This window comes from Apteryx mantelli, chromosome 8, assembly GCF_036417845.1.
Source record: "Apteryx mantelli isolate bAptMan1 chromosome 8, bAptMan1.hap1, whole genome shotgun sequence".
Taxonomy (NCBI): Eukaryota; Metazoa; Chordata; class Aves; order Apterygiformes; family Apterygidae; genus Apteryx; species Apteryx mantelli.
The window spans coordinates 37,068,808-37,096,725 of NC_089985.1; the positions used below are offsets into that span (position 1 = coordinate 37,068,808).

General features: G+C 52.8%; 1 protein-coding gene across 5 annotated transcripts in view; it reads right to left on the reverse strand.

The window, feature by feature from the left end:
- Positions 1-5,045: 5,045 nt before the first annotated feature.
- SSBP3 (single stranded DNA binding protein 3) overlaps positions 5,046-27,918 on the reverse strand; it is a 98,122-nt gene continuing 75,249 nt past the window's right edge. For 2 of the 5 annotated variants that reach the window (XM_067301288.1, XM_067301286.1), the window contains 13 exons: positions 18,612-18,692; positions 17,775-17,834; positions 14,640-14,706; positions 14,456-14,532; positions 10,759-10,823; positions 10,542-10,590; positions 9,755-9,790; positions 9,172-9,226; positions 7,959-8,029; positions 6,763-6,841; positions 6,332-6,360; positions 6,010-6,111; positions 5,046-5,153 (listed from right to left, as the gene is read on the reverse strand). In XM_067301288.1, coding sequence (XP_067157389.1) covers positions 5,124-5,153; positions 6,010-6,111; positions 6,332-6,360; positions 6,763-6,841; positions 7,959-8,029; positions 9,172-9,226; positions 9,755-9,790; positions 10,542-10,590; positions 10,759-10,823; positions 14,456-14,532; positions 14,640-14,706; positions 17,775-17,834; positions 18,612-18,692 — 801 coding nt within the window. In that variant the 3' untranslated portion in view covers positions 5,046-5,123. The remainder of the gene's footprint in view (positions 5,154-6,009; positions 6,112-6,331; positions 6,361-6,762; positions 6,842-7,958; positions 8,030-9,171; positions 9,227-9,754; positions 9,791-10,541; positions 10,591-10,758; positions 10,824-14,455; positions 14,533-14,639; positions 14,707-17,774; positions 17,835-18,611; positions 18,693-27,918) is intronic. The other 3 variants (XM_067301290.1, XM_067301287.1, XM_067301289.1) reach the window with 2 other exon arrangements.

Below are 27,918 nucleotides of genomic sequence, written 5' to 3' on the forward strand. Positions count from 1 at the left end.
GTGGTGCAGGGCAGCACTAGATACGCGTTCTGGGAGCTAGGCAGCCTCTGCAGAGCAGCCCCACTCGCACAGACAGCTGTGCACGTGTGGGGTTACTCTAGTCTTTCCGCGCGCGTTACACATGATAAAGCTCCCCTGCTCAGTCCTCCAGGGTGACCTACTGGAATGAGGCTAGCTCAGGGAGATGGGAATGAGAGAAGGACGATGGGTCACAGAGGCACATCTGGGTTGGCATCAATAAGTTATAAAGACTTGTCAGCAGATGAATGGCATTACCTCAGCACAGACCAGGAGCCAGACATTAACTTTTAATGAACGGCAGTCAAGGGAAGCAGAACATGCATGAACAGGACAACTCGAGCCTGCAGTGAAGACCTGGAGGTGCCTGGCTGCAAGGAGGAGAGTTCTGCTGTTGCAAGTGGGCAGGAGATGGGCACCAGCCTGCACTGGGGGTGCACGGTTGGTCATCCGTTCTTCGCCAAAGCCCCTAATAGCTGCGTTCCTGGGTGTGCAGCCACCACCTCTACCAGGATGGGTTCTTTGGGACTCGCTGAAAAAGACAGCAAAGGGAAGAGGCACCAAAAGCCACCCCAGCAGAGGGGAGCGCCCTTCTGTCACCTGAGGATCTGCAGCTGCAGAGGGCACGCGTTGCCCTGAGGCTGCTGGCAAGTTGGCCTCAAAGCCAACTCAAAGGCTCGTCCCTGGGAATGATGAGTAATCAGTATTCTCACCATGCTCCTGCTTTCCCTTGTTTCCCTCTGTTATGAACAGAGACAAATACCTCCTCCTACAATTGCCACGCTACCGTGACAGTTCTAAGGCTGTCCCCCGGGGACCTTTGAGAGCATTCGTGACAGGCTTTTCAGGCTGCTCCCACTCACTGATCTCCTATTTGAACTGTTTCAACAGGTATACAGGGCTCAGATCAAACATTTTGCGCGATGAATCCCGTACGCCGTTCAAGGGGAGAATTGTTTCTTAAACGCTACGTTGCCTTGAATCGCGCCTGGTACGAAAATCAAACTCTACGGGCTGTGTCAATAGTGTTAGCGAGTACATGCCGTCCTCAAACCGGAACCCCTGGTTGTTCCTATCCTCCTCCCGCATTTAATTTAATGAAAACTAATGTGGGAGACAATTATCCCTAGGTTGGGCTCAGGAGACTTTTAGAGGAGGGAACTTGGCAGTTTCGCCTCTCTGTGTTTAATAAAATTAGCCTGTAACCCAGTAAGAACCACCAGGAAAGGTTTCTCTGCGCCGTGTAATAAAAGCACAACAGCCAGGAACGCCGGCAGTTGTTGTGCTCGGTCACGTCGGCTGGGCAGGGCCTGGCGGGGCGAGAGCTGGCAGCCGGCGCGGAGGCAGCCGGAGTGCTACGGCAGGAGGCCTGCCCGCGCCGTGCTGCTGCGACGCGGGGCCCGTCTGGCTCACGCCGCGGGAGCAGCCCGGACCCTGAGCGATGATGTGCTGCCTCCCACCCCTTTTGTCTGCTGAACCCATCTGAGAACACGTGCAGCCTTAACTCACAGCAGTGGCAAATCTGCGCAGGCACCAACGGTTGCAGACAGACCCAAGCTCTTCTGACATTCGCTGCTGCTTGGTTACATGCTGGTGGCCTCTGCAGGCAGGTTGATTTTTGTGGGTATTATTTCCTAAACCCTCTAGACACGCAACGCAATGGTGCAGAACTGCCCATCGTGCCCCTCTGCCCTGTAGGCAGCCAGCGAGTGACTGAACTTTTCTTGCTTCACATACTGAAGCGAGAAACCTGCTGTCAGGTCCTGCTGCGGGATGGAGCTCCTCTCCCTGATGCTCAACCCCAGGCTGCAGCGCTCCCGGACATCTAACAGCACGGCAAGCGCTCAGCCCAGATTTGCACTGTTCTACCAAGAGGGAAAGCAGCTATAAAAGTCAAGCCAACCTTATCTCGGCTGAACTAGCTGAGTGCAGAGACGGAGTTTCAGACAGGAGTTTTTCCAGGCACCAGCAACTGAAACCACCATCTAAAGAACCAAAAAGTCCAAATATTTTCCAAACTGCTGCCATGTTCTCTGAACCGATCCGACCCAGAAGCCAGCTTAGCAAAAACCTGGGAGCAGATTGTTTCCCTGTAGAAGGCAAGATCCATGCATAGAAACAAATTTCTTTTGAGAGGCTGCTTTAAAGAGAGATCAGCTCGTTCTGATTACGCAAGGGCAGGACAGTGACTTTGGAGTCTTTCTGGAATAGCTGTATCACAAGAAAACCTCTCAGAGTTTGGAGTTTGATCTTCCCCTGATGCACACATCAAATCCTCTGAGGTGTAGCCAGCCCTTTCCCAGCAAGTATACACACACATATCTATATCTATTTAAAGGTAACACTTGCATCTCTTCCCCTCCTTTGCTTACCTTACTCAGCAGTGGTGCCAGGCTCCAGCAAGAGACGGTAGCAAAGCCCAGCTCCTCTCCCTCGGCTTCCCTGCTCCGCTTGCCTGCTTGACCCGTGGGTGAACACGCTGCATGGGAAGCGATCCTCAGCGCAGGCGAGTGTCCCATCTCCTCCGGGCTCCCCGGGCAGAGAGAGAGCGCCCGAATGGCCCTCGCGGCGAGAGGCGCGTCGAGCTGCCCTGCACGTCCTGCCGGCAGCCCTTCCCGGCGAGGGAAGCCGGCATGGAGCTTTGCTCGCCGGGACAGGACGCCCAGCCCAGCCCAGCCGTATGGCCGTAGCGCAATGCAGGGAAGAGCAAAGGTTTTCCCACATTAAAAGCATTTCGGAGCCAACCGAACCTGTCGCCACCGAACTTTCTTCCAAGCCCGTAGCAGAAAACCAAGCGGGCGCCGTCAGACCAAACCTCCCAGCGAGCTGGGCCAACCTCGGCAGAAAGATCCGGCTCCGGAGGAACTTGCACACTCGCTCCCCTCCACCTGGGCCACCCGGTGCCGCAGCTCTCCCGCCCGGCAAGCCCGTGCCGGTCCCGTCCCACCTCCGCCGGGGGGACCACCGGGTCCTGCCCGCCGCGGCCCCCGTGACGCCCGCCGGCTGCCCCGGCCGCGAACCGCCTCGCGCGCCGTAACCCCGCGGCTCGCCGGGCTCGGTGCCCGTTCGCGGGGGGCAGAGGAGGGGACGGCAGCCCCCCGCTGCCTGCGCGGCCCCCCGCGCCTCCGCTCTCACCGAACGCGGCGGCGGAAGCGCGCGCCCGCCTCGCGGCCAACGCCAGCAACAAACTGCGGAGAGCTGAAATCAAATGTTTATGTCGATATTTATTACAGCATGGGGGGGGGGGGAAGGAGGAGAACCGTTTCGTTCAAAAAAACCATCCCATACCAATGAAGACAATAATTTAGCTATTCATTTTAAAATACATTAAAACCGGTCCTTTCATTTCCTCACATCAGAACAAAAAAGGGAAAAAAAACCCTGAACGAGATGGAAGGCGGAAAAAGAAAAGAGTCGACCCCTTCTGGAGCCCAGGGGCTTATTTGCAATGCAACAAATCTTCATTCGGTTATTTCTTATCATTACTTTTAAAATATTAACCTGACTGTAACTATGAGACTGACACCCTTAGACCCCCATCCCTCCCACCCACCCTCCCTACCCCGCGACTTTCTACAGGTAAAGCACAATTAAAATGCCTAGGAAAAAGAAGGCAAACATTTAAAAAAATTCATATTACACACTAAAAAAAGTTTGTCATCTCATGTCTTGCAGTCAGAATAATAAAAACAAGCCAAATGTTCCCAAAAACATTTCAATGAAGGGGTGCGGAAAAAAGACATCCCTTTAATAAAACATTATCAACAAATATCGTACACAAACTACAATGTATAATAATTACTTTTTTCCCCTCTCTTATTTTAGAACCAGACTACAAGGTAAGAAAAAACACTGAAACAAGATACAATGCTTTCAATAATCCGCACAAGGGTCAATCCAGGGAGATAATATTTTACATAATATGATATACATGGAGCAGAAATGGAGATTTAGAAAAACAAAGACCAACTACAGGGTAGTGTAATGTACAGAGATCCCAAAACTCCGGCGAGTGTCGCTTTGCCCGGCTTGCCTGCTGCTTCTCTGCAGTCCCCTCTCCCACGGGAAGGAAGGGCATTTTTAACTTTTGATTCGTTTTATTTTGTATTACGGAGCGAGCCTACAGAATAGCAAGGATACATTTTTAACAACAATAATTACTTAAAAAATATCTCCATCCAGTTCCAAACCATAGAGAAGTGAAACCCTGACAAGAGCACATCTTAAACCAAAACAAAACAACAAAAGAAAAACCAAACGAACCAAAGGTAGCTGGAGATCACGGTTTCAGAGTCCCAGGTCAGATTAACCCTTTCTTTCTCCTTTCTTTCGGTGGGTTTAAAAAAATCTGTTTTTGTAGTGAACCAGCTCAAGGACTCTCAGGAAGGGAGGGACAGAGAATTCTTCTTGTATTCTGAGAGGGGGGGAAAGACTAACACAGTGCATGCCACAGTCACAGATAGTAAGATCACAATTAATTCGAGGATGTGATCCTATAAGGGGTCACCTGCATTAACAAGTTTGTAACGAGGTGGTGGAGTCTCTTCCACAAGCAGATCTTGTTACTGGAGGAGGAAGCGTTGTGCTGCAAATGAACAGAAAAATAGAAGAAAAAAACAAAACCAGAAAAAAAAAAAACAGGCCTTCTGAACGAAAACCACCATTGTAAACTGTCCAGTTTATTTAAAAAATGACTACAACAGAGACAACATGAGATTTCATATCTAGACTAGCTTCCTGGTGTCGCACGGCACAAACATACAACAGGGTTCTGTTTTTGTTTTTATTTAAAAGAACAAAGCAAAGAGATTGGAGTTGGGTGCTAGAGGCTTCCATTTGTTTCCAAAAAGAAGTGTCATGTACATATATAAACCCTTCTGCACAAAGAAGGATCTTGTCATGTCTTGAAATATTTTAAGTTTTGTCCTTCATGTTTTATGGAATAAAAAGTTCAGCCTTTTTATTGCATGAAACTAAACCTGGGGTTTTGGCCCCCGCCACACGTCTCCCTGCCAATACACCTAGCTTCTTCTTGCATAATTCTTTGAGATCCTCCAAACGGCAGCTGACTCTCTTTATCCTGGAGAGGAGGAGGGGGAGGGAAATCACACACTCATCGTCATGCTGGGGGAATACTGAAAGAGAGACAAAGCCAGGGTGAGAAATCAGGCTGACCAGACCAAAATACTAAGCGCTACTCCGGCTAGGGAAAAGGGGGATATAAAAGTAAGACTCGGGCTTATGAAGACTATAAAGCAACATAATTGGATCTAATAAATCAGAAAGAGAGAATATGCTAGAGACTCTAATTTATCAGAACATAATCTGCTCTATAACTTGTCTTTCCAGGGAGAAAATAACCAAAACAGTATGGGGTAGGAAGCAATTTTAAAAAAATAATTAAAATGCATGCATGTATATAATGCTAATACAGTAAAAACGGGAGAGACTTCTGCATCCATACATAGTGCCTTAAATCAGCGAGACTACTAGACTGCAGATCTCAGATGCTGGATCCAGGCTCGAGGCAAGCACAGCTGGCTACACCTGCACTGGCCGCTGTAAAGCGGGAGGGGGTGGCCACCAGCTCAAAATCAAATTATTTTGGAGGAACTGAAGCGGCTCCCAAGGCAGGGAGAGAGTGGAGGAGGTGCAGATCTAAGGTACTTGTTCCAGCTAGTCTCCATCCCGTGGGATCTTCTCCCGCTTCCTTCTCTCCGCTCGCTCATTACACCCACGTGTTGTCATTCTGGCAAGAACGTAAGCTTGCGCCTACCCACACCCGCTTCTCGAGACGCCCGGCATGTTTCTTCCTCCCCCGCTTTTTGTCCGGGAGCAGCTTACAAATAGCCAAGCCAAGGTCAAAACCCAAGGTTTAAGGACTCGGGATCCCCAGCCGAGCAGCCGCCACCGACCGTATCGGCCCCCGTGCCGGGACACGCCGGGGCACCTGTGCCGGCCCCAGGGAGCCCGCGGGGGCAGGACACTCACATTGTCGTTTTGGAAGGAATGGAGAAAGTTGCCTCCCAGCTCCCCGTCGTCTCTTGGAGTGCCCGGGGGATTGCTAATGCCACTTATGTTGTTTGGAGAATTCTGAGGGAGACAGGAGGGGAAGGCTGTGAGCGCGGCCCAATGCCGCCGGCCGCGCCGCAAGCCAGCCCAGCCGCGCTCCCGGCTCCCCCGTCGCGTCCCCGACATGGAACCCGCTCCCAGACCGCGGGGTCTCGAACGCACGCAGCAGTCCCGCTACCGGGGCGTTATGAGACGGGGGGGATTACGCACACGTCCTCCAGCTGCCCACGAGCGCACTTACTTTTGGAAGTCCATCTATGTCTCCTGACCCTGTGGGGGGGGAACAAAAGCAAAGAAACCTTACTGAGCATGCAGCGAGGGCCCTGGCTCCCGCCTGCTCCCTTCTCCCTCCTCTTCTCGGTTTTCAGCCAAAGGCGCTGTTTTGCACACGAGTCTGAACTGGGGGCTGCCCCCAAAACAGGAGAAGGCACCGGAGCCCCGGCCCTTCCCGCGGCTCCATCGGCCACCCTGCTGCGCGCGAGCCGGACCTCAGCAGCGCTGCTTTCGGGGAAGGCGCCCGCTGCCTGCGTTCTAGATGCAGCTAGTCCGAGCGGAGCATTCCCCTGGCCGGGCGGCACCCAGCGCTCCCACCCCCGCCACGGGCGCGCGTCTCTGGTCCGGCAGCTCCGCACGGGTGACAGGGACACGGGGCACCGCCGTGCCGGCGCTCACCTAATGATCCGTTCATGTGATGAGGCTCCATTCCACCCATGCCGCCCATCGGGCCGTCAGAGCCGGGTCCCATCGGGAACTGCGGAAGGGAAAGGCAACAGTGACCCGAAAAATAACGCCCCAGACCCCTGCCACAGCCGCGGCGGCTCCTCGCGGCTCGGCCGCTCTCTGCCCGTCCCCTCCGCACCCTTCAGCCTGGCAGCGAGACGAGGGATGCCCCCAGACGGCTCCTAAAACCCGCTGGGATGGGGCGAGCGCCTGGGAGCACCCGGCACAGCGCAGCCTCGACTGTGTCGAGAAATGGTGAAGCACTTCTGCTGTCAGGCACTGGAGCCTGCGACTAGGAACACGAGTGTTTTCACAGGGATGAGAAACCCGAAACACATTTCAAAATGGAATTTAAAACACAGCCACCGCGTTCCCGCCGGTGATGCACAGCGGCACACAGCCTCGACTGAAGCTTTAAAGGACTGCAGCTTCGGGAGGGTGCCGGTGTCGGTCTCTCCCACGAGCGATGCCCGCGGCTGTGTCTCGTGCGCCGGCTGGCGGGGCTGGCACTGCTGCAGGGGCGCGCCAGCGCATTCCCACGGGGTTTGGAGGAGCTCCGCTTCCCGCTGCCAGGCCCCTCAGGTGTCTGCCTGCTCTTTGCTCCTCTCTTCTGTCCTCCTCCAGAAAGCCCAGCTCCCTCAGGACCTTTTTGGAGGGGGTTCTATTTTTGTTGGGTTTTTTACCCCTGCGCTGCGGGCGGCTGAGCCGCGGATCAGCCCTGTGGGGAGGTAGGAGCCGCTCTGTGACCCGCCAGCCTCCAAGGACACGACTCGGGGCTCGCAACCCTAAACGTTCAGCGAGGAAATTCGGCCAAACTGCTGCAGGGAAACACAGGTGCCGCGGCAGCACAAAGGGCTCTCTGGGCCCGGCATCCGAAGAAAGTCAGCCTGAAGTTGCCCATATCCCTGAAAACGCTGCTGGATGCGCAGCTGCCATGATCTTGACCAGAGCAGCAGGAACGCCACCCTCTTAATAAGCATAAAAAATTAACAAATTCGCTGAAGGGTTAATCACTTTTTGATGGTTTGTTTTATTTCTATTTTGTAACAAATGGCTGAAATCAATTAAACTGCTTTACTCTCAACTGATGAAGTTAATTATGATTTGTTATGGTATCTGATATGTAAATTATTAGAAAGCAGACTTACATTCGATCGACTGCCTGCAGGCGGTACTGGATTAATCATTGTGTAGATGTTGTCACTTGAATTTGTTGAATCTGTGGAACAGTGAAGCCCAGTAAGTCGGGTGATTAATTCATTTCTTAATTAAAACAAACTCGTGCCACTTGAACTCATTCTTTTGTATTTTATCACCTAAAATTCCCTTTAAGTACCACCATTTTCTGGCTAATTTGTATTTAATGAAGATTCACAAAGTTTTTAATCACAGAAACTCAACTGTGAAAAATAATTCAACTTCTAACGGGCAACCGCGGGGCCTGCTCGTCAGGGGCGGCGCGGAAGGATAACGCGTTTAACACCTCGAGACCTTCCCGAGCGGCGTTGCTGTCGCGGCCTTTGAATTAAGGAATACCTGGAGGAACCTCGGGAAGTCGCAGGGGTGGGGGACGACGGGGCGAGCGTGGGGACGGACGCCCAGCCGCGGTGGCCGGGTTCTTTCGCGAGGACCCAGGCTGCGACGTAGGTCAGGGCTCTCAGGAAAACGCAGGAGCCGAAGGGGCGAGCGGCGCCGCGCTCTCGCCGCGTAGCTCCACCCCTGCAGCTGCGGCCCCCCGCCGGCCCCGGCGCCTCGCCTTCCCTCGGCCTCCCGAAACCGGGCCCGGCCCCCCGGCCCGCGGGGACCGCGGCGGCAGCGGCAGCCTCCCCGCGCTGCTGCAGCCCGACGGTGCTTTTTTTTTTTGAAGCGCAAAGGACGGCGCCGAGGGCCGGGGGAAGGCGGCTGCTCAGAGCAAACACGCTGCACGGAGAGCCTAGCCCCGGCTCGAAACGTTTCATTTCTCGGAGCAAACAGATCTGGCTTCCCGTCGGCCCCAAAACAGCACGACCCCCCCCCTGCTCGCCGTTAACTCCCCAGCACAAAGCTACGCGGCTACGTCCTCGCGGCAGGATGTTGTGGCAGAGAGCAGGCGGGGGGGCCGCACGTTTTCTCGGCGCGCCGCGGCCGGGCGCCGCGCGCCAGAGCCCTGCTCCCCGGGGCAGCAGCGCCGGCCCTTCCCCGCGCGCCCCCCGCCAGCCCGGCGCTTCGCTCGCCGCCCCCACCGAGCTCCAGCTCCGGCGGCGGAGGGCGACACAAAGGCCGGGGCGAACAACAGGCGAGCGCGGGCCGGCGCGGCGCGACGCGACGCGACGCGACGCGAGGGCTCACGGCAGGGCGCGGGGGCTCGCTGCGGGTTCGTACCTGCGGGACTGGGCATGATGGGCGTTCCCGGGGGGCCGCCGCCGCCAGGGGGACCCTGCGGAGAGACGAGACGCCCATCACCCCGCTGCGATGCCGCGCGCCGCAGCAGGTCAGCGAGATCCTGCTGCTGTCAGCAACCACGTCTCACCTTGGTAGCCAGCCAAGCATTAATCTCCCGCTAAAGCCTCCGATGCGCTCGCGGAGCCGAGTGCAATTCTTTGTTTAAGCCTCGAGACAAACCAGGATTTCCCCACCCTTTCTTTAAACCAGGAGGTGTTTGTGGGGATGCGAGCGTGGAGAAGGGAAACAATTTGCAGGGAGCGCTTCTGTAAAGCCTCCTGCTTTTGCTGCCACGTTGGCAAGGGAGGATGCCGAGTAAACACGTGGCATTTCAGAGAATTTTGGATTCTCTGGTGTTTTAAAACATCTCCCCCCCAGGCTAGACCTGAGGCCACCCGAACCCGCCCTGGCCACAGGACAGAGGCGCTGCTTCGCATCCCCGCGTGCAAGGGAAGAGTCGCTGAGCCGTAACATCTCTCTTTAACCTGACTGCAAGACCGGCAATTTAAGCTTAAGGACTTACCACATATGTACCAGGCGATGAAGAAGAGTATGGGATCTAGACACAGATAAGAGACAGGCGGGTTTAGCCAAAAAGCAGGACCAGCCACGCAGCTAACACACTGCCTGCGGCCCATGTGGTCCACCCAAGACTCAAATCAGGCTGAACTGCGGCCGTGCCCAGCGGAGACCTCCTGAACGCCCAAGATGCAGAGCCACCCACTTCATCTGCTCCCCCAAACCCCTGCTAGGAAGGGGATGCAAAGGCAGAAAAACTGAACGGTACCAGAGGAGGATCAAGCATGTTTTGGAGCCCATCAGACACCTACAGCCGCTCCACGAGCAGGTGGCTGCAGGAAGATGCTGCCTCCTTCCTTCCCCAAAGCTAAGCGGCTGGTTTTGGCCAAGCGCTGCAAATTCTGAAACCCTCCCCGCTCCCCGCTGCATCCCAAAGCCGGGAGAGCAGCAGAGGAGCAGCCCAGAACAGGGAGTTTCTGCTTTAGACACAGAGGGGACGACTAAACGAAAGGGGAAAGAAAAAATCCTCTCGTTAGCTGGACTCGTTTAACGACACGCCCAGGTGAGGAAGCTCCGTCTGTTAGAGAGGGTGGTGCAGCTTCCTCTGGCGCGCGGCCACCCTCCAGCCCGTTCCAGCCCTGCCCTCCTGCTCCCTTGGGCTGTGCCGGCAGGCAGCCCCTGGAGACAGCCCTCCGAGAGGTCCCGTGTCCCACGCGGGGCGCCCCGCGTTCCGGGATGGTCCCCCCCCCAACCCCGCTTCTGCTGAAACGCGAGGACAGACGGACACTTACTGAGTTAGCACTGCTGGGGTTCGGCCATGGTCTGCCAGCTCCCGGGCCCCTGGAGTAAAATTAAACAGAGGAAAGGTCTGCTTACGTCCCTCACCCCCGCTCCCCCCCGCCTCCCGGCGCACAGAGGCAGCGAGCAGCAACGCAGTTCCCAAAGCCGCGTAAAGCAAGAGGCCACGGGCAAATATTCACGGGGAAAAGGATCACGGATTGGCCTTACATGTTAATTCCAGGCATGCCGGGGCCTAAAGAGTTGGGTGGAGGTCTCATTCCGCTGCCATAGTTCTGCAATGATAACCAAGGATCAGTCTACCATAACGAGAAGGGAAACCGGAGAAGAAAAGAGAAGGGAAAAAAACAAACAAACAAAAAACAAGAGGGTTAGTTTGTGAAAATGAACTAGAATTTAAAAAAATAAATAAAATTAGATGATGATGAACATACAAGCAACCAGCAACTGTAAAAAAAGAAACCCACCAGGGCAGTGGTGTCTTCCCGACGCCCGACTGCAAGACGTAGCTGCAGGCGGTTCAACGCGGAGGGAAGCCAGGCCGTGCCGTAAGGGCGAAACGCGGCACGGGGGCAGCCCGGCCGCGGGGCGCAGCCCCGGGACGCGCGGGTGGAGGGGGCGCGCGCAGCCAGCCGCGCACCCAAACCGCCGCGGCGGCGGGGGGAGAGCCACCCCCTGCGCTCCAGAACACCAATGTGCTCACGGCCCCAGGGCATGAGAGGGATGCGCTTGTTTTTTCAGGAGAAAACAGGGACGGAAAGAGAAAAGCTGCTGCCACTGCTTGGATGACTATCGCTGCAGCGAAATGAGGAAGGCAAAGGATGCCAACAGCACAAACACTCGTAGGAGCTTCCCCGAGTCAGAAGAGCATCCTGTTCTCCTAGGATTACGCCTGGAGCAGTGTAAAAAAAGCAAGGTTTGTTTTCATGTTGCTACAGAGCTCTCTGCTTAAATCCTCCCCGCAGAGGCGGGCGGCCCCGGAGCCGCGCAGGCTGGTCCTCCTCTCGGCTCCGCAAGGGCGCGAGGAGGAGGAGGAGGAGGGTGTCGGGACGGGAGGAAGGCGCAGGACTCACTGACTGCCCGGTTGGACGGTTTCCGAGCGGGAGCGCGGCTCCTCCACAGACACCAACTCGCCCCGACGCCCCGCTCCCCGGGGGGAGCCCGCCCGCCTTGCCACCCGCACTGCACCTTTTGGAGCAGTATTTCAGTCATTTAGGGAAAAACGGCTAGGGCGGGAGAGGGGGACCGCCGGGCACTTCATAGTTCACCGCTCCCCAGAGGGCTCAGACCTGAACTTTAAGCACGTCCTTGAGCACCACTGACTTTTTCCTGGATTTACGCGTGCGCTGAAGTGCGCTGCTCTGCTGCAGGCATCTATAAGTTTGCTTAGAGGAGGCAGGAAAAGCTTTCCCCAAATAAATTACTAGCGCGTCCTTAATTGATCAAAATCCCAGCCATTTACACTGAATAGCAGCATCAAACCCCATGTTAAAAAAAACCCTCAGCCTTTCTAATTGGAGCTGAAAGGAACGAAACGAAGCCATTTGAAAGACGTTCAAGAAGGGTGGGGAAGAACCACAGCTGTGCCGAGCGACCTGGGTGCCGGGCTCCGGCAAGATGCGCACGAAACCCAGGAAGCTATAAAACCGTTTAATAGAGGCACGATGGATCTCACCCTGGCATCGCTAACCAAGGCCTCTGCGTGCAGAGTTAAAACTACAACTACTAAAGGGGAAAAGCGGCAGTGTTAGGTTGTAAGAGATGATGAATAGTCAGCGGATAAGAGATGGTTGTTGTCAGGACACCAGGATGTCCTGGCTGGATGCTTCGCTGTCATTTGGAATAACTTTTAGGTAATATTTGGGAAGGTCCTGATGCAAAGCTTTTTTTTCTTCTTTCTTTAAAGGTAGCTGGGAGGCACTGGGCATGCAGGGTGCTATAGGCTGATGATTTTGGTTCAATATTTTTGATCATTTTTTGCACACACTAACGCTCCGAGCGCTCGTTTCTGGATCGCTTGAGAAAGACAGCACCCCGCCAGCACCAGATTGGGAAGCCAATACATCCGTTTACGCAGTTGTACTTCTCAAAGGGAAGACTACATTTTTAAAAAGCTCTCTCTAATGTACGTACACAGGGAATAGCAGAGTAAAAAATAAAGCTCTGAAAATTTCACAACTCTTCTCGTCTCCCAGACCTGCCATCATCCCACACGGCACTCGGCGCAGCGCTGCCGCTTCCAAGTTTCACGGCAATCTTTTCAAGTTGGAAGCGAGCAGCCGCCTTCAGCCAAACCGCAGAGAGCATCCAGAACCTTCCCGGCACGCTTTTCTTGGCTGGGGCCGCTGCAACAAATGCCTTTTTTTTTTTCTAATCTGGCTTGAGGGAGCGCTGTAAGTGCAGTACCAGGTTGCGCATCCCTGGCCATCCCGGCGCAGAGCAGCGCGATCGGACGGTGGCCTCGTCCGTGAAATGCTGCTTGTGGGTTTTTCCCCCCCTACGACGGATCTGTTCGATGCCCGGCCCACGGTGACGGACGTGCATCTATAATCCGGGCTCTCCTCCCTTCTCGGGCTCACATTAAAAAGAAATGACACAACTCTTTTTTACGCAATACACGTTTTTAGCTCAACAGTCTCAAGGGGAAAAACAAAACACAACTCAAACACACACATTCAGCTCTGACAGACTCTGATCCTAGCACTGAAAACTCGACGTAGGCGACAATGCAGAGAGGATAAACCTACAACCAAAATATGGTAATCTGTTTTTCAAGTCTCTTAGAAGTAACAAACAGAAGTGAGTCAACAGAGTAGCATGCAAATTCACTTCTTAAAATGAATCAACAGAAAGACAGAATATATTAACCTAGATCTGCTTAATTTAGAGTTTACTCCTCCTTGGGCTGGCTCTCCCCTCCCTACCTTCCCTTCCTCGAGTAACTGAAGCAGGATTTGGTATTACTGCAGCACAAGAGACAACTTTGTTTTAGTTTGGGCTACAGATCTGTGAAATTAAGTGGAGGGAGCTATACTGTTTTTCCAAAGTCAAGAGCACACATGTAAAAAAACCCACTCAGACAACCAAAACCAGTGCAGGCGTCTTAACTACTAGAGTGAACGAGTGCTAAAGTGTGCTGAATGCCTGGAAAGGGCAGGAGCTCCTGAAACACCTCCTGAAACACCACAGCTCCTGGAGGAAACAGAGAAAGGGCGACAGCACTTTTCCGCAGCTCACAGGGCAGCGAGCGAGGCGCTGCTCCGCGTATCCTCGTCCTGGGGTGGAAGTGCCAAGGGGCCCCATCAACTTCCAAGTGAAATTTTCTCTACAGAAACCACCTTTCCTCCTAAACCAAACAGTTCCGTTACACCAACCTCTCTCCTTCTCCTCCTACCCCTCCAAAAAAATCCAAATGTGAAATGATTAAAATAGAAGAGAGCTCCAGAAGTCTGCAGAACCGGGCAGCGGGAGGAGAAATGAGCAGAGGAAAGAATTATTCCCCTGCTAAAGGAATCTTTCCATTTTTATTTATTTATTTATTTTTAATGTGAGCATCCTTTCCCTTTCCTGCTGTTAGGGTCATAAGTATTTCCCAGGCACATTGCATAATGCACTCAAACGTAGTGCAGGCTTGGTGCTAAGTGGCATCCCCTTTGACTGAAGAGCAAGAGGGGGTTTGCAATATCCTTAATGAGGATGTGCAGCTTTGAAGACCTCACTAATGTTAAAAGGAGGGATTTCCAGATGCAAGACTAATGTAAAATGCATTAACACTAATGGGGGACAGGGGGGAAAACTCCCAGGCCTTTTAGCCCCCAGAGGTTGTTCAGATGGTGTTTGGCATTTTCAGAGCCATAAGATGCTATTTGGCTCCGGACGGAAGAAGAAATGCTCCGCTGAAGTTTACCTGTGGACCAGGACCCATGGGGCCCATCCCTCGTGGAGGATTCATCCTTTGCATGGGTCCGCCCATATTAGGGTGCCCTGTCGGGAGGAAAGCAGGCACGTTATACGGGAGAAGAGCGTGTAGACCCCAAATTAACAGCTAGCAGAAAAGGGGGAAACATTCCGACCTCCTCGGTTGGATTTACCTTGCTGTCGCGTGGGATCCATTGAATTGGGCAGCAATGGCTGTGTACCAGGAACGGCCCCCGGAGGCTACACGTTAAAACAAGGGGAGGAAGATAAAAACAACAACAACAACAACAACAAAACAGAACAAAAGGAAAGAAAAACAAGACACCCCCCCCACCCCCCGCAAAACCTGGCCAACATGCAGTCTACGCACACAGAGGCAGTTCGCCGTTTCGCACTTTGCAGGGGTGCTCGGGTTATTTGGCGTGCTCCCCGCCATACAACACCCTTCGTGTCGCAATGCGACTTGCGGCCGCCTGGAAGAGCGCCTACCTGCCTCCCTCGGGATCGCTACCGCCCCGGACGTGTTGCTACAGCCTCCTGGAATTTGCCTACCTTTGCTTTGACAGCCCTCCTGCTTTCTTTTGCAAACACCCTTTAGAAAAAGCCCAAAGCAGCTCCCACCATTTCCTCCTTCCCCTTCAGCCTGCAAGCGGTCAGACTGCAACCTCCTCTCTATTTTTGGAGCGTGGGGGGAAACCCCGGGCCAAGCGGGGCAGAAGCGTCAAAGCCGGGAATGAAAGGAGACTGGCAGCGCCGTTTCGAGGTATTTACATAGCACCATGGCCAAATCATATACGTTAAAGTGATTTATTTGCTAATCAAGGGGAGACGCCTCATTTGCGGTGCAAGCGGACGTTTACTCTGGTATTTTTAGCTCTGGCTGCTCCCCCCTCCCCAAATCCAGGCTCTTGCTTGGGCAACGCGGCTGTTTAAAGTTCAAAGGCTGCCTTCCCCCCTGCTGCTCTGCACAGGTAAGGGGGGGAGAAAACACAGATACCACCTGCCTTGGGGAAGCAAACTGTAAACGGTTTTGAAACAACGCTGCCTTTTATCTGAATACCCCCGTGAAACATCTCCCGCTGCTTGAACAAAGTACAGCTACGAACTGGGCGCATACAGCCAGGCCAAGCCAAAATTTGCCCCGTCCGCCAATGGAGGACAGACTTGAATCCCAGGTTTTTTGCAGCTTGGAAGATGGGAGGCAAGAGGAGGATAAACAAGGTTGTTGAACTGATGGATATTTATATTTTTGCTATCTAACTTTACTGCCTTCCTACTTACTGGCTTTGTCCCTCCATAATCTCACCAAGTTCTGCGTACGTACAAATCTGCGTTTTTGTACGTGGTGTTTCAGGAGAAAATCCTGCTAATTAACTTTACAGGGAAAAGCACAACTTTGGAGGCTGGGAGTTCCCAAACTACCCGGCTAAGCCAATCCTTCCCAAACCGCTGCCCACGCGGAGGCTGGATGCGTCTTTGCAACGCAAGGCGGGCTGAAACCACGAGCTGCGTTTCGGTCCCGTTAGGCAGCGGTTTCGGTAGGACCTCCACAAAGCAAGCCGTGGGCACGCCAGCAGGTCCTCTCGCCTCCCGCGCCCCTGCCCGCACCGCCGCGAAAGGCTGAGGGACCCCAGAGGCCCAGCTTAAAGGCAGCTCAGGGAGCAGCGCTGCCGTTCGCGCTGCGTTTCGCTTGCACAAAGTCACGTTGATCCCGGGTGGCTCAACTCGTCCGGCTCTTGTTCTCGGTTCCCTTCCTGACTCCCCGCCACAGATCGGGCTGCAGTTGTTTTTAAGTGCTGCAGCACCAGGTCATTTTGAAAACTCCCTATTTTAAATAACATTTCTGGCTTGAACATGACTCAACGTCTCTTTAAAGCTATAAACAGCCGTATTAATGGCAACGGCAACCCAAACAGAGCAGGACAAACAGTGATCTAAAACCACTGGCTTTTCCTACCTTGTTTGGTGCCCACTCCCTTAAGCTGCTCAATCTGGGTACAGCAGCTTGCACCTAAGGCAGCTTTCCAAGGAGAAACGTCAAGGTGTTTGCCCGCCCGCTTCCTGCAGCTGCGCGCAGCAGACCTCGCCCAGCGCGGGCCTTCGCCTCCTCCCCGTGCCCGGCACCGGGCCGCGCTCCGCGCCGCCGGCAAAGCTCTGCAAGCCGGGGAGCCGCGGGGGACCAGCGCGGGGGCACCACCGTCCCCCCTTCCCGCGCGAGCAGAGCCAGTGTTTTCAGTGACCCTGTGGCTTTCCCGCCCCGACCGACTCGGACTGACTTCTCGGAGGTACGAGTGTCCTTACGGCGGGACGGTTAAGCCTCAGCTGCCTGAGCGTCACCCCCAGGTGCACATTTGCCGCTGCCAGTGACTTAGGTCTCAAGCCCAGCACACGGTAGCATTGAGAAAGCTGCTCGATCGCACCCGCTGCCTGTTCTGCTGCCTCACCAGTGCTGTTTCTAGCAATAAGAGTTATATAAGAGTAACAGCTTTACTTGTAAGAAGTATCAGCCGAAAACAAGCTCCCAAGGTAATCTTCCCAAAGTACTTTGTTTCTAAAATGAATTACCTGTTACTTTTTGTTAAAAACAAATTAGAGGAAACCTTTGATTAGGTTATTACCACCCAGATCTGCACACTATGGTTTTAAACCTGATAAATGACTAAACTCAACACGACGGTCTTAGCGTATGGGCTGGAGCTCCGGGTTCACAGCGGCACCGACAAACTGTTACTGTTTAAGCCGGGATAAGAGGATAAACCTAACCCCAAAAATTCGGAAGCGACCTGCCCCACTCGACCCTGCAGCTGATCTCAGCGCTGGGTGACCCCAGCGGCAGGATTATCTCCGTCACTTTAATTTCCTGCGGTCCCAGGGCACACGTATACGGTGCGCGATGGTGCGGGTCAGCCCGGCACAGCAGGACGGGCTTCCCACGGGCCGCAGCCGCGGCGCCCGGGTGGGACAAAGCGGAAGGAGCACGCGGAGGGAAGGCAGCGCCGTGCCGCCCAAGCCGGGAGCTCGACGCGCGGGAAGGAAACGTACCGTGCGCTGGACTGACACCTACTCCCCGCGTGCGGCTGAACCTCAACAACCGGTTATTGGCCACTTCATGCTCCAACCCCCCCCCCCCCCCGAAAAGGATGGCGTCCCGGGGGAGCGAGCGGCGCCTCTCAACCAAACGCGGGAAGTGCTCCCAGGCCTCGCTAGCCCGTCTGGTTCCCTCCTCGCTTCTCCCCGCCAAGCAGCAGAAAAAGCCAAAGGGCGCCCACCGAGCCGAACCGCCCGTTAGCGGGAAGGGAGAGCAGTACCTGGTTTCCCATTCTGATGGGGGGCCGGGGACCTCCTGCGTAGCGCGGCGACATGAAAGGCTGCAATTACACAAAATTAGGTTCAGCGACAAGCTGCAAGGAGACAGCGTGTTCCACACAAAGGCCGGTTACACTTTACACATTGGTCTGCAGAAATTCCTTTTTAAAAAGGTAAGTTCGAAGACAAAAAAAAAAAAAGAAAAAAAAAAAGAAAAAGTGTTCGGAGTCCGTTTTTTAACGTTTTCCGTAGATTTATTACTGTTTGAGAGACCGTCTGACATACTTCGACAACACTGCACAAAGCTGTTAAAATTAGCGTACGGGAAACCCTGAACATTAGATACTGTCCGAGTTTTAATAAATAATAATAATAAAAAAAAAGTGGCAAATAAGCACATACAGACACGCACAAAAAAAATCCCCAATGCTAAGTACCAAAAAAAGAGGAAACACTTAAGTTACTTTTTACAGTTGCTGCTACTAACAGAAGCTTAAAAAACCCAAATCAAGTTAAACTTTGGAGGCTACCTCGGGAAGGTAAAGTTGTCTGATACCCACGACTGACTTCTCAGTCCATTGTCAACTGCACATACAAAAACTGGGAAGAACCCAACATTTCATATCGGAGCTGGGGTGACAACGAGAGAAAAAAAAAAAAGGAAAAAAAAAATATATATGGAGGAGACGGGGATCGCCGGCAGCGGGAAGCAGCCCGGCTTCCCCGGCGCCCGGGAAGGCTCTGGCCGTTTCCCGCCGCGGGGAGCCGCTCCCGACATGCTTACAGGAAAAACCCAGCAAAATCGAGTGCACAGCCCTACACACCGCTAGGGTCTTTACCTGACTGTGGGGTCCCATCATGCTGTTAGGATTGTGAGGTGGAGGCTGTGCGTGTGGCGAGGGCTGTGAACCAGGCGGTCCCTGTGAGGTCAGACAGTAGAAGGAGGTTATAGATTAGCACATGAAAGCGCAGAAAGAGCTAAAAAAAGGATTCGCTGGTGGAGCTGTTTTGTTGGGAAGCCAGTTCGCAAGGTTTTGTTTTTTTGGTTTGGTTTGGTTTGGTTTTTTTTTTTCCTCCTTTTCATTGAGTTTCTGTTCATTTTGTAACTAAACAGTGAATAATGATATAGGCAAAAAAAAAGAAAAAAATCAGAACATCTGTCAAAGTACAGCAGCCACATTACAGTAAACGGTTCAGCAATTCAACCAAGTCGGCAATGATAAACACACAGGGATACACTTTGCAAGGGCGTGCAGCGAGAAAGAAAAATACGCAGGAGAGCATCAGAGAGGTTGGGGAAAACAGAAAAACCCCCAAACCAAAAATAATGTTTTCCTCTCTCCTCCCATGTTTTCCTGAAGGCAGGAAACACCTTCCAGGGCTTCCTTTTGGACCTGAGGGCCCACGGTTTACTCGAGACCATAAAGCTAGGGCAAAGGCTGAAAACGGGATTAGGAGCAGGTGCCACGCTCGTGCCGGGCGTTTTGAACCTGACGCCTAGGTTGGCTCCGAGACGCGGACGGCACAACCCAGCCGCTTGTACATGCAGGGCTGTACGGTTACCCTTTAAGGATGCAATAGCCTTCCCCAAGATGAATTACCTAATGGTGCAAGTAAAATATCTTTTGAGGAAAGCGATACTAAAGACGTCTGGGGGAAAAAAGGAAGATTAGCTCATGGAGGTTTTGAACACTGCAATGCAGTAGTTTCTGACATTTTGGGGTTGAACGCCCACTTTTTGGTTCTTTTCCCCCCTCCTTTAAAGCACAAAATGAAAGTTTGCTTGGAAAAACTGCGAGCTCGGTGCAAGAATGGACTGGTGCATGTTAACACAAGGAAAAAAAAGTATTTTCGAGTCGAAGAATGCGTAATTGGTACAGAAAGCAAATAAGCTTTGTAAGTATGTTATGCGAAGCAGTGGCACGCTCCAGGAAAAGGCTCGGGAGCAGATGTTCTATACCTGCCTCGTTACTAATTTCAACAAGTGTTCGCCTTCTAGCTGCTGCCAGCAATGGCATGGTTTGTTACCATGAGCAATTTTCTTAATTAACAGACATTAATTAGCCATTTAGCAATTTTGCAAGCATTTGTTTAGCAGCTTTCCTAAACATGAATACCACTGTGATAATGGTACTGATTAGAGGGTCCCCTAATTAACAGTACAGGGAAGGAAAATTGAAATCACATAAATTAAAAAGGGAGGGGAAGTTAATGAAGGCAGGACATATTTGCACCTGCAAATCTTTTGTACTACGGAAACTTGAGTGCAATGTAAATAAAGTAAGAGGATTTTTTTTTTTTTCCCCCTGAACTGTTACGCAGAGTGATGTAGCCAAACAGATTTAAACAAACAGCCTCCTGCCAGTCTTCCAGCTACAGTTTAAGTGGTCATGGCAATGAAGTCACGCCATTTGCACAACTTGCTCCACCGCCTCTTTTCCAAAGAGGCGAACAAGAGCAGCCCCTGCTCCTCCGGACGTGCAAACCTCGGCACAAAGAGACCACGACGCTTCCACGTCCCCTGCGCAACCCGGCCGGAGAAGCAAAAACGCCTCTTTTTAAGTCCCGGGACATCTCTCCTGCTGGAGTCTTTGCCAGTCCAATCACCCTCTCCCTCCACGTCCCTTGGCACGTGCCAAGCCGGATCCGCGGGAAGGGAGCCGCCGCGAGCCAGGCAGCCTTCCCGCAGAGGCCGGCGGGGCGTCCCCGACCTCGTGCCGGACACCCAGCTCGTTTTGCTTCCAACGCCTCTGCCTCGTCAGCCAGCGGCAGCCGTCACCCACCACCCGTGCTGAGAGAGAGAACCAGAGCCCAGATCCCGCCGTTTTTAATACGCAAGAGAAGCGCTGAGCCCAGAAGGGGTGAACAAGGCTCTGCCTACCAACAAGGTCCTTTCTGCGCACTGCAGCTACGGGCTTTGGGGCAGGGAAGAGGGGCAAGGACGAACGAGCAGCGCAACAAAGCGGGAAGGGCAAGCCAGGACTCTCCAAGGGTCCTCCAGTGCCACCAACCCACAAGGAGAAAGGTCCTGCAAAACATGCGCTTTGAGCCCCCAAATTCTTCCTCTGCACGGGGTCATTCTCCTCTGCGCCTGGACACAGACCATGCTCCCCGTGAATGGCTAAATTCGGTGCACCTGTGGCCGACGGCGAGGCAGCAGGTCCCTGCTACAGACACCGCCTCTCGCTCAGAGAGATTTCGACTCCGCCGCCGAAGCGCAGCGCGCCGCTGTTAGCGGCAGCGGCCGGGAGGAAGGGAGCAAGGACGATTTTTTCCAAGTACCAACCCAGCCACCTCCCTCCCAAACCAAGCACGTCCTTGGGGGAGTTAAACAAACCACCCCAGGTGGGCGACTTTGAATTTTGATTTCAAGAAGCCTCTCTCTAGTTAGCGTACATGTTGCTGCAGTTTGTAGTGCGCAAGTCACGCGGGATCGCCGACATCTTCCCCCTGCCCCGGAGCCGGGCTCGGAGGAGAGCTGGGCTCCATAGGCCACGGGTGAGCGGGTAGGGTGAGCACACGTTGCAGGCGCTGGAGATGTTCCCGCCCGCGTGCCCCTCGGCTGGACTGGGAGGTGGGATTTTGGAGCTGCAGTTAAAGCCTTCGAAGCAAGCAGCGTTTATTTTAGAGAAATTGGAATAAAAGCGTCCATAAAGGAAACACCAGCATTTTAACTGGAGGGACCACCCGCCCCCCGCAGCATACAGCAATTAGATCTTGAGAGCATCAGATGTTTGTGCTCCTCAAATGCATGACGGGGGATGCGTTCCTGCCCTCGCCTCCAGCACGCTTAGCGGGGTAGATCCCTGTCCTCACCGGGAGCATGCAGAAAACTTCTTTCCCTAAGCCGCTAGCATTAATTAAAGGCAAGAGGAGATCAATTTGAGCATTTAAGACTGATCAGCAAGCGGTTTATGGCAGTTCACGTCTCCCAGTTCCTTCACGGGGAGGGGAGTGGAGGAGGGAAAGCGGTCTTGGATCGCATCCTCCCTGCACGCTTCCAAGCACACCCTCGCTCGCTCCCCTCGTACGACGCGCTTAATCCCCCGACTGTTCACAGTTTGCCAAAATACAGCGGAGTGCAAAGAGCAGCAGTGGTTAATTGATTCCTGGCCAAGAAACTCCAGGCCGCCCCCACCCTCTCGACTTCCCCGACAGCGCAGACAGTAACGGCCTTGTGCAAGCTGCGAGCACGCGAGGAATAGTAACGCGCTCCCAGGAAACTCAAGACTTTGTGAAGCATTTTGCTGGCAAGCGGCACAGGGCAGTAAACAGGCTCCTCGTGGTCGCGCTACCCCGCCGTAGTAATGCTCCCGACAGCTACTTCTGGCTAATGCAACTGCAGCTGGAGAGTTTGTGCAAACATCTCGGCGAAGGCTGCGCGCTCCCTCAACTCGCAGCGCAGCAGGGGAGGAGCTGCAACGGTGGTTTTGTTTTCTTCTTTTTCAAAACAGCAACAAGAAGCATCCGAAACGTTCGCGACTTCCTGCCTGCCACCCTGGGGCCACTAAAGCCATGGTGCGGGGGAGAAACCCGCCGTGGCGGCACGGCACGGCCCTCTGCGTGGCCACGGCCCCGCTTCAGATGCACGATGTACTTCTCGGTCAGACACGCAGAGCCTCTGGATGCTGCTACCTCCGTAAATATTTGCCGAGGTTACACGACCGAGAGCTGCATTTCAGCTGCGAGTGCCTGCCCACTTAACACTTCAGCATTTATCTTAGGAGGCAAGTTTACAGGCTGGAGCTGTGGTTTCAGGCTCTTTGCAGACCCAAGCAGACAGCCCCGTATGCATTTATGCTAACTCCCCGTTTCCACGGACCACGTCAACTAGAAACGCCTTCGACGGAGAAGCAGTGCTAGGAAACGTTGGAGACGCCTGTTCACATCAGCTTTCCCCCCGCTTTGGCAAGCTTTGGTTTAATGCGTTACATGGAAGGTTATTCTTTACCTTCTTTTGGCTACCTCAAAAAAAACCCCAAACCAAAACATCTAAAGCAGCGCTAGAAGAAATTGTTTCAGATAGCTCTAGGTTTTCCAGCCCACCTGTCAACCTCATCTCTATTTAATTTTTTTCCTCTTTACTACAGGGACTTTAAAAGACAAATTTGGACTATTAGATGACAGAAGTTTGCTGCTGCTGCTGCTGCTTTATAACCGGAGTTTCCATGTGATCAGATTATTTCCACTCTGTCTTTCATGAGCTCAACTTCTCAAAGTTCTTGTAAAATATTAAACATGGAAAATTGCACTAGCGATCATAGTTCTGCATGTGTCAATTTATGTTTCAAGAGTAATTCACCACAAATGGGTCATGTTTTATGGGCTACATACTTTCAGCTAATGGTGGAGTTTTGATATTTAAAAACATTTTCAAGTACCTCTGGGGGTGGCAGAACAATGAAGACTGGTATAAGGAGGCAAAGCATCAACGCAACAAGACACCAACAATTCAGAGGTAGCAACAGAAAAGTGTCTTGCATGTTAAAAGCTGTCTCTCTCTGCCTACCGGTTTCAGCGTTAGAACGTACCAAGATAAATTAAATGAACATTAAGTAAAGATTAATTAATTTTTAATTTTTTAATTTAATTGCCCTCAGAGAGTAAAAGGGGCACGCGTCCTCTGCGGGGTGCCTGGCTGGGGCACCTCGGCTGATTTAAGAGCAAAAGCAAGGCACTAATCCTCTACAAAGGCAGCAGGGCTGGTGCGTTTAACATGCTTCTCACCTACTACTAAATCATCTTCTAAGTCACTTCTGAAAATGTGACTTGGGTCCTTAATGCCTCTTTGGAAAATTTTACCCGTGGTCACTAACGGACACAAGAAAATCTGTTTTAAAGAACCCACCACAGCATCACTGTGACAAAACTCTCCTTAGCAGGACTGCATTAAGGTCTTTTAAAAAACACTCCCTGAACACGGGAAGGTTTGCAATACAGACGAGGCCGTCCACCTCGCGTGCTCAGGTGGCTGCGGCCGATAGCCTGGCCACATCTCCACGTGTGACCCCCGTACCATCTTAAGTGGAGTCCCCGGGGCGCCTGCCTGGCTCCTCCACCTCCGCAGCCCATGTCCAGTCCTGCTAACCAAACCGTTGTTCCAGCCCTCGGAAGGGTTTTGGAGCTAAAACTTGTGTGCTCCACGAGTTTAAAGAAAAACAACGTAAAAATGGCTCCGCTCTCACCTTCCGCTGTCATAGCCTCCACACTGCTCAATCCAGGGGCACACGGGGAGATCCCGGCAGGGCTGCTCACATCTCGCAGGGCACAAGCGAGCTGGTACCCACCAGCTGGTGTCCTCGCTTTCTGGCAGCCTCGCAACAACGCCTGCTAAAAATCACCGGCCCGCAATAATTTGAGGATCCAGTAAGAAACTTAATGGGCACTTAGTGCTTGAAGAGCTCTACAACCAACTGGCACATCCCCAGGTTAATAACCTAAATCCAGGCGGCTCTGAGCTTGCTGGAGGACACCACTTGCAGACTTCTGCCAGGCTTTGGTTCACAGACTACAAGTTTCACTTTCCTAGAAGAAATTCCCTGCCCCACAGAGCAGCCCTTCCTGAAGTCCGACCCTCAAAGCCTCTTTGAGCTGCTGCAACGCACCCAAGTCTACCACCAAAGCCCAAAACTGTTTCTATATCAGATATGGTTTCAGTTTTATTATGCAACAGGCACTGCCTAGAACCCCACCAGAACAGTGCTGGCAGAAGAGCATAGAGGAAGGGTCATCTGATTATAACGGACTTGGCCTTTGGAAGGGGTGACAGCAGGAAAGCCCACCCTGCCCCGGCCCTCCCTGGCCATGTCGTGTGCTGGGACTCTCCGCAGCAAACCAACTGGCTGGCGGGCACGCTGACTGCGAGGGAGGCCAACAACGCCAGGAAGGCAGAAGGTGCTGGGTGAAGACCCAACTGCATCTTTCTCGGAGAAAGTAATGAAACGTTAACGCTGGCCAAATTCCCCAGAAGACCTACTAAGGGAGACGTGGGCAGGAGATCTGCCTCTCTTGCATCTGGGGCTTCCAAGTGCAGAATTCTGATTTTAAGGAATATGTTAAACACAGCTCTTCAGGAAACAAACCCATGTCAGCTGAAGCCAAGAACAGTCACCTCCATCTGGATGGAGCGCCCGAGAGAAAGTTGACTGCAAATCCCACCATATGCTCCAGACATTCATTACAAAAGCTTTGGGCATCCTACTAAACTTCCAGAGAAACTTTCTCTGACACTTGCTTTTTCTTTCCTTCAGCCTTCTTCTCTTTCATAAGCCATGTTCCTTCAAAACTTGTAGAGCACATGCCTTGCACTATAACAGAAAACCCAGCAGGGCTAGAAAAGCTTATAGCATTAGGAGTGGTGTAACCAGCCCTTCGAGATCAGTCTGGCTCTAGCTTCCACCCACTCTTACAGGGTTTGTGCTACAGGGGAAATACGAAGCTCACAAACCAGCTCCAAAACAAGCCCACTGAGGGACTGGGCTGGTTGGTCCTGCCTGACCCCTGCAAACAGGCACCGCAGGCTCATCCACACTATTAATCTGCAGTCCACTTCCAAACGCGTGCACCACTCGCTCCCCCAGGAAAAGCCAGCAGCCTCTCCTAGAGCAAATCACGCTCTTCCGCTACATCACTCGCTTGGGTCAAAGTAATGATTTTCTGCCCAGTTCAGTAGAAGGTGACTCATCTCTCTCCAAAACAACTAGGCTGTCGTCCCCCAGGGTTGGCTGGTTTGGTGTAAATATTGAAGAGCTGCTGGATTCACTGACACTGCCTAACGCTGCGCACACAATGGTTTGTTGCTCTCCTGGCTGCTTTCCTTGCTAACACATTTACGTGGTGAGCGTGCCCTGCCTTTGGCCATCTCCTGTGGACTGCTGGCTGCACCGCAGCGGGAAAAAAACGGCTTCAGGTGTCATGAGAAAAGGAAAACTGTGCTGGCCTCCAGTACCGAGCTCTGTACATGCTTCTGTTGCTTTTCATTTCCTAGAACAGACAAAGAGCTGTCAACAGCGACGCTGTTCAAATGCCTTTGTGTTCAGGGAAGGTAGCTCATTTTTAGGAGCTGTAGGGTCCACCTTTGAAAATGGGACTACCCACAGCCAGAAGAGAACCCTATAAACCCCGAACCTCTGTCTCCAGAGGAAGAGAAGCAGCTACAAAAAGCTCTAAATCGTACCTTTCTGTTTCGTAAATCTTTTCTCTAGTAGCAAATCCCTTCCCTGGAAGCTGTGTTGAGAGCACTATTCCCAAAAGAAACAGAGATGGACAACACGCTCCTTTTCTCGCAAAGCCAGCTTTCGTCGCGAACAGCTGGGAAGTAATGCAGACTCTGATCTTTTAGTCCAGCGCTCCCTGGAGAAGAGTTACATTACCCTTCCCAGGGAGGGGAAACGTGGAAACGGCTGGAGGAAAGAGCACATCTCACGATGGGGGACACTCCTCAGGAAGCTGGCTGAACGACGGCTAAAGAGATTACTTGAGAGAATTTCAAATCAAGATATCCCCAAGAGGAACCATTAGAGATCTGAACCGTGTGCCCTGCTTCGGCAATCTCCACAGCTCAAACACATCCCGCCTGTTCCAGCGGGCTCTGGGAAGGCATCTATTGTATTTGCAACACAGAGAGCAAATCGGATACATCTTGGCATTTATATTTGCTTCCTGGGATTTTTGTGAAGTTCCCTTTGGCTCAGAGAAAGGGAAGTTTGTCTTGCAGTTCTTGAGCCGTCTCCCAGAAACTGGTTCACAGAAGCAGCAGAAGGGACTAGACAAGGCTAGCAGCGTCCACAGAGCTTCTGCTAAAATTAGGAGTCTACAGAGCAGCAGCAAATCTCATGTGAATAACATCAGATTGCAAAGATTTCTGCCTCACCTGAAGCTGCAATTCCAACAGAAAAACCGAGCACAGCGAGACTAATGGGGGAAAATGGTGGCCTCTGAGGGGGGAGCAGAAAGAAATGGGATCCTTCCCATTTCCCTGACTTTGCCATCTTCATTATCTGTGGATAACCTTACTGGTCTGTTCAAAGACACCTTTCCAGGGATGCCTGCTGATCTCCTACAACTCCAGGCTGGGAGACAGGATGGGCAGGGAGGGCGATGGCAGCAGGCTGGATGAAGGGCAGGCCAACGCTGAGATGCCACTCCAACGCGTGATTGAAAATGTGCTCATCTGCCAGAGCCGTTCCTCCCTACGGGGCGGGTTGATGGAGAGAGCTGCAGCTGGTGAGCGTGGCATCCTGCAGCAGTCCTTGGACGAGACCTTGGTGGCTCAACAGCACCGGAGGGGCAAGAGCAGCCTGGCTACCCCTGGCTGGGAGCCCATGAGCAAGTGAGAGCAATGCTCAGCTTATTACAGAGTCAGGACAGATGTGTATCCCTAAACCTCACATGAAATAAAACTAATGGTAAAATGCCTGCACTGGCTCTGTTTACTTATGTTCCTTGTTGGAAAATGCTCTGCACAACGAAGAAAGAAGCCACTTCAATAGAGCGAACTAAACGGCTCAAGAAGCACTAGCAAGGCATCCATGGCGTGACCAACAGACGCTAAAATGGGAGCCTGAAAACCACCTTGGGAGAGCAAAGCAGCGCTGTGGCCTCCCGCCGCCAGCTTCGTCTCCATCTCGCCGAGAGGGTAACTGTGACCTAGTAAATGGACGTGTTTCTTCTGAAGGGCATGGAGGCAAATGGAAGCCCCCCCAAACTCAGAAATCCCACCGTCCTCCCCAGCTCCCGAGGCTTCTCTGCATTAGGGGGCAGTGTAGGAACACCGACCAGCCGGCGCTTTGTTTTGGTGCATCTCGCGCACTAACTGCTGATGCATAGCTAACACAGCCACAGACATTGATTTATGTTCAACTTTCCATTTCATCAGAGAGAGTGTTACAGAGCTACGCAGCGAGTTCACATTTGGGAGAAAAGGCACAGCCACAGAGGGTGTCTGATTATTGGGTGTGCGCACACTCATTCCTCCACCTCCTACGCCCCATTTATTTGGTATTAGGAAGGTCTTACACTTCTATTAATAGCTTTTATTTTACCTTCTGTAAAATAACCTACATTTCCCTGGTAAACCCCCTTCCCCATTGCTGGAGCAGAAGAGATCCATCTGAGGTATCTGCAAATGGGCATCAATTTGGCTTT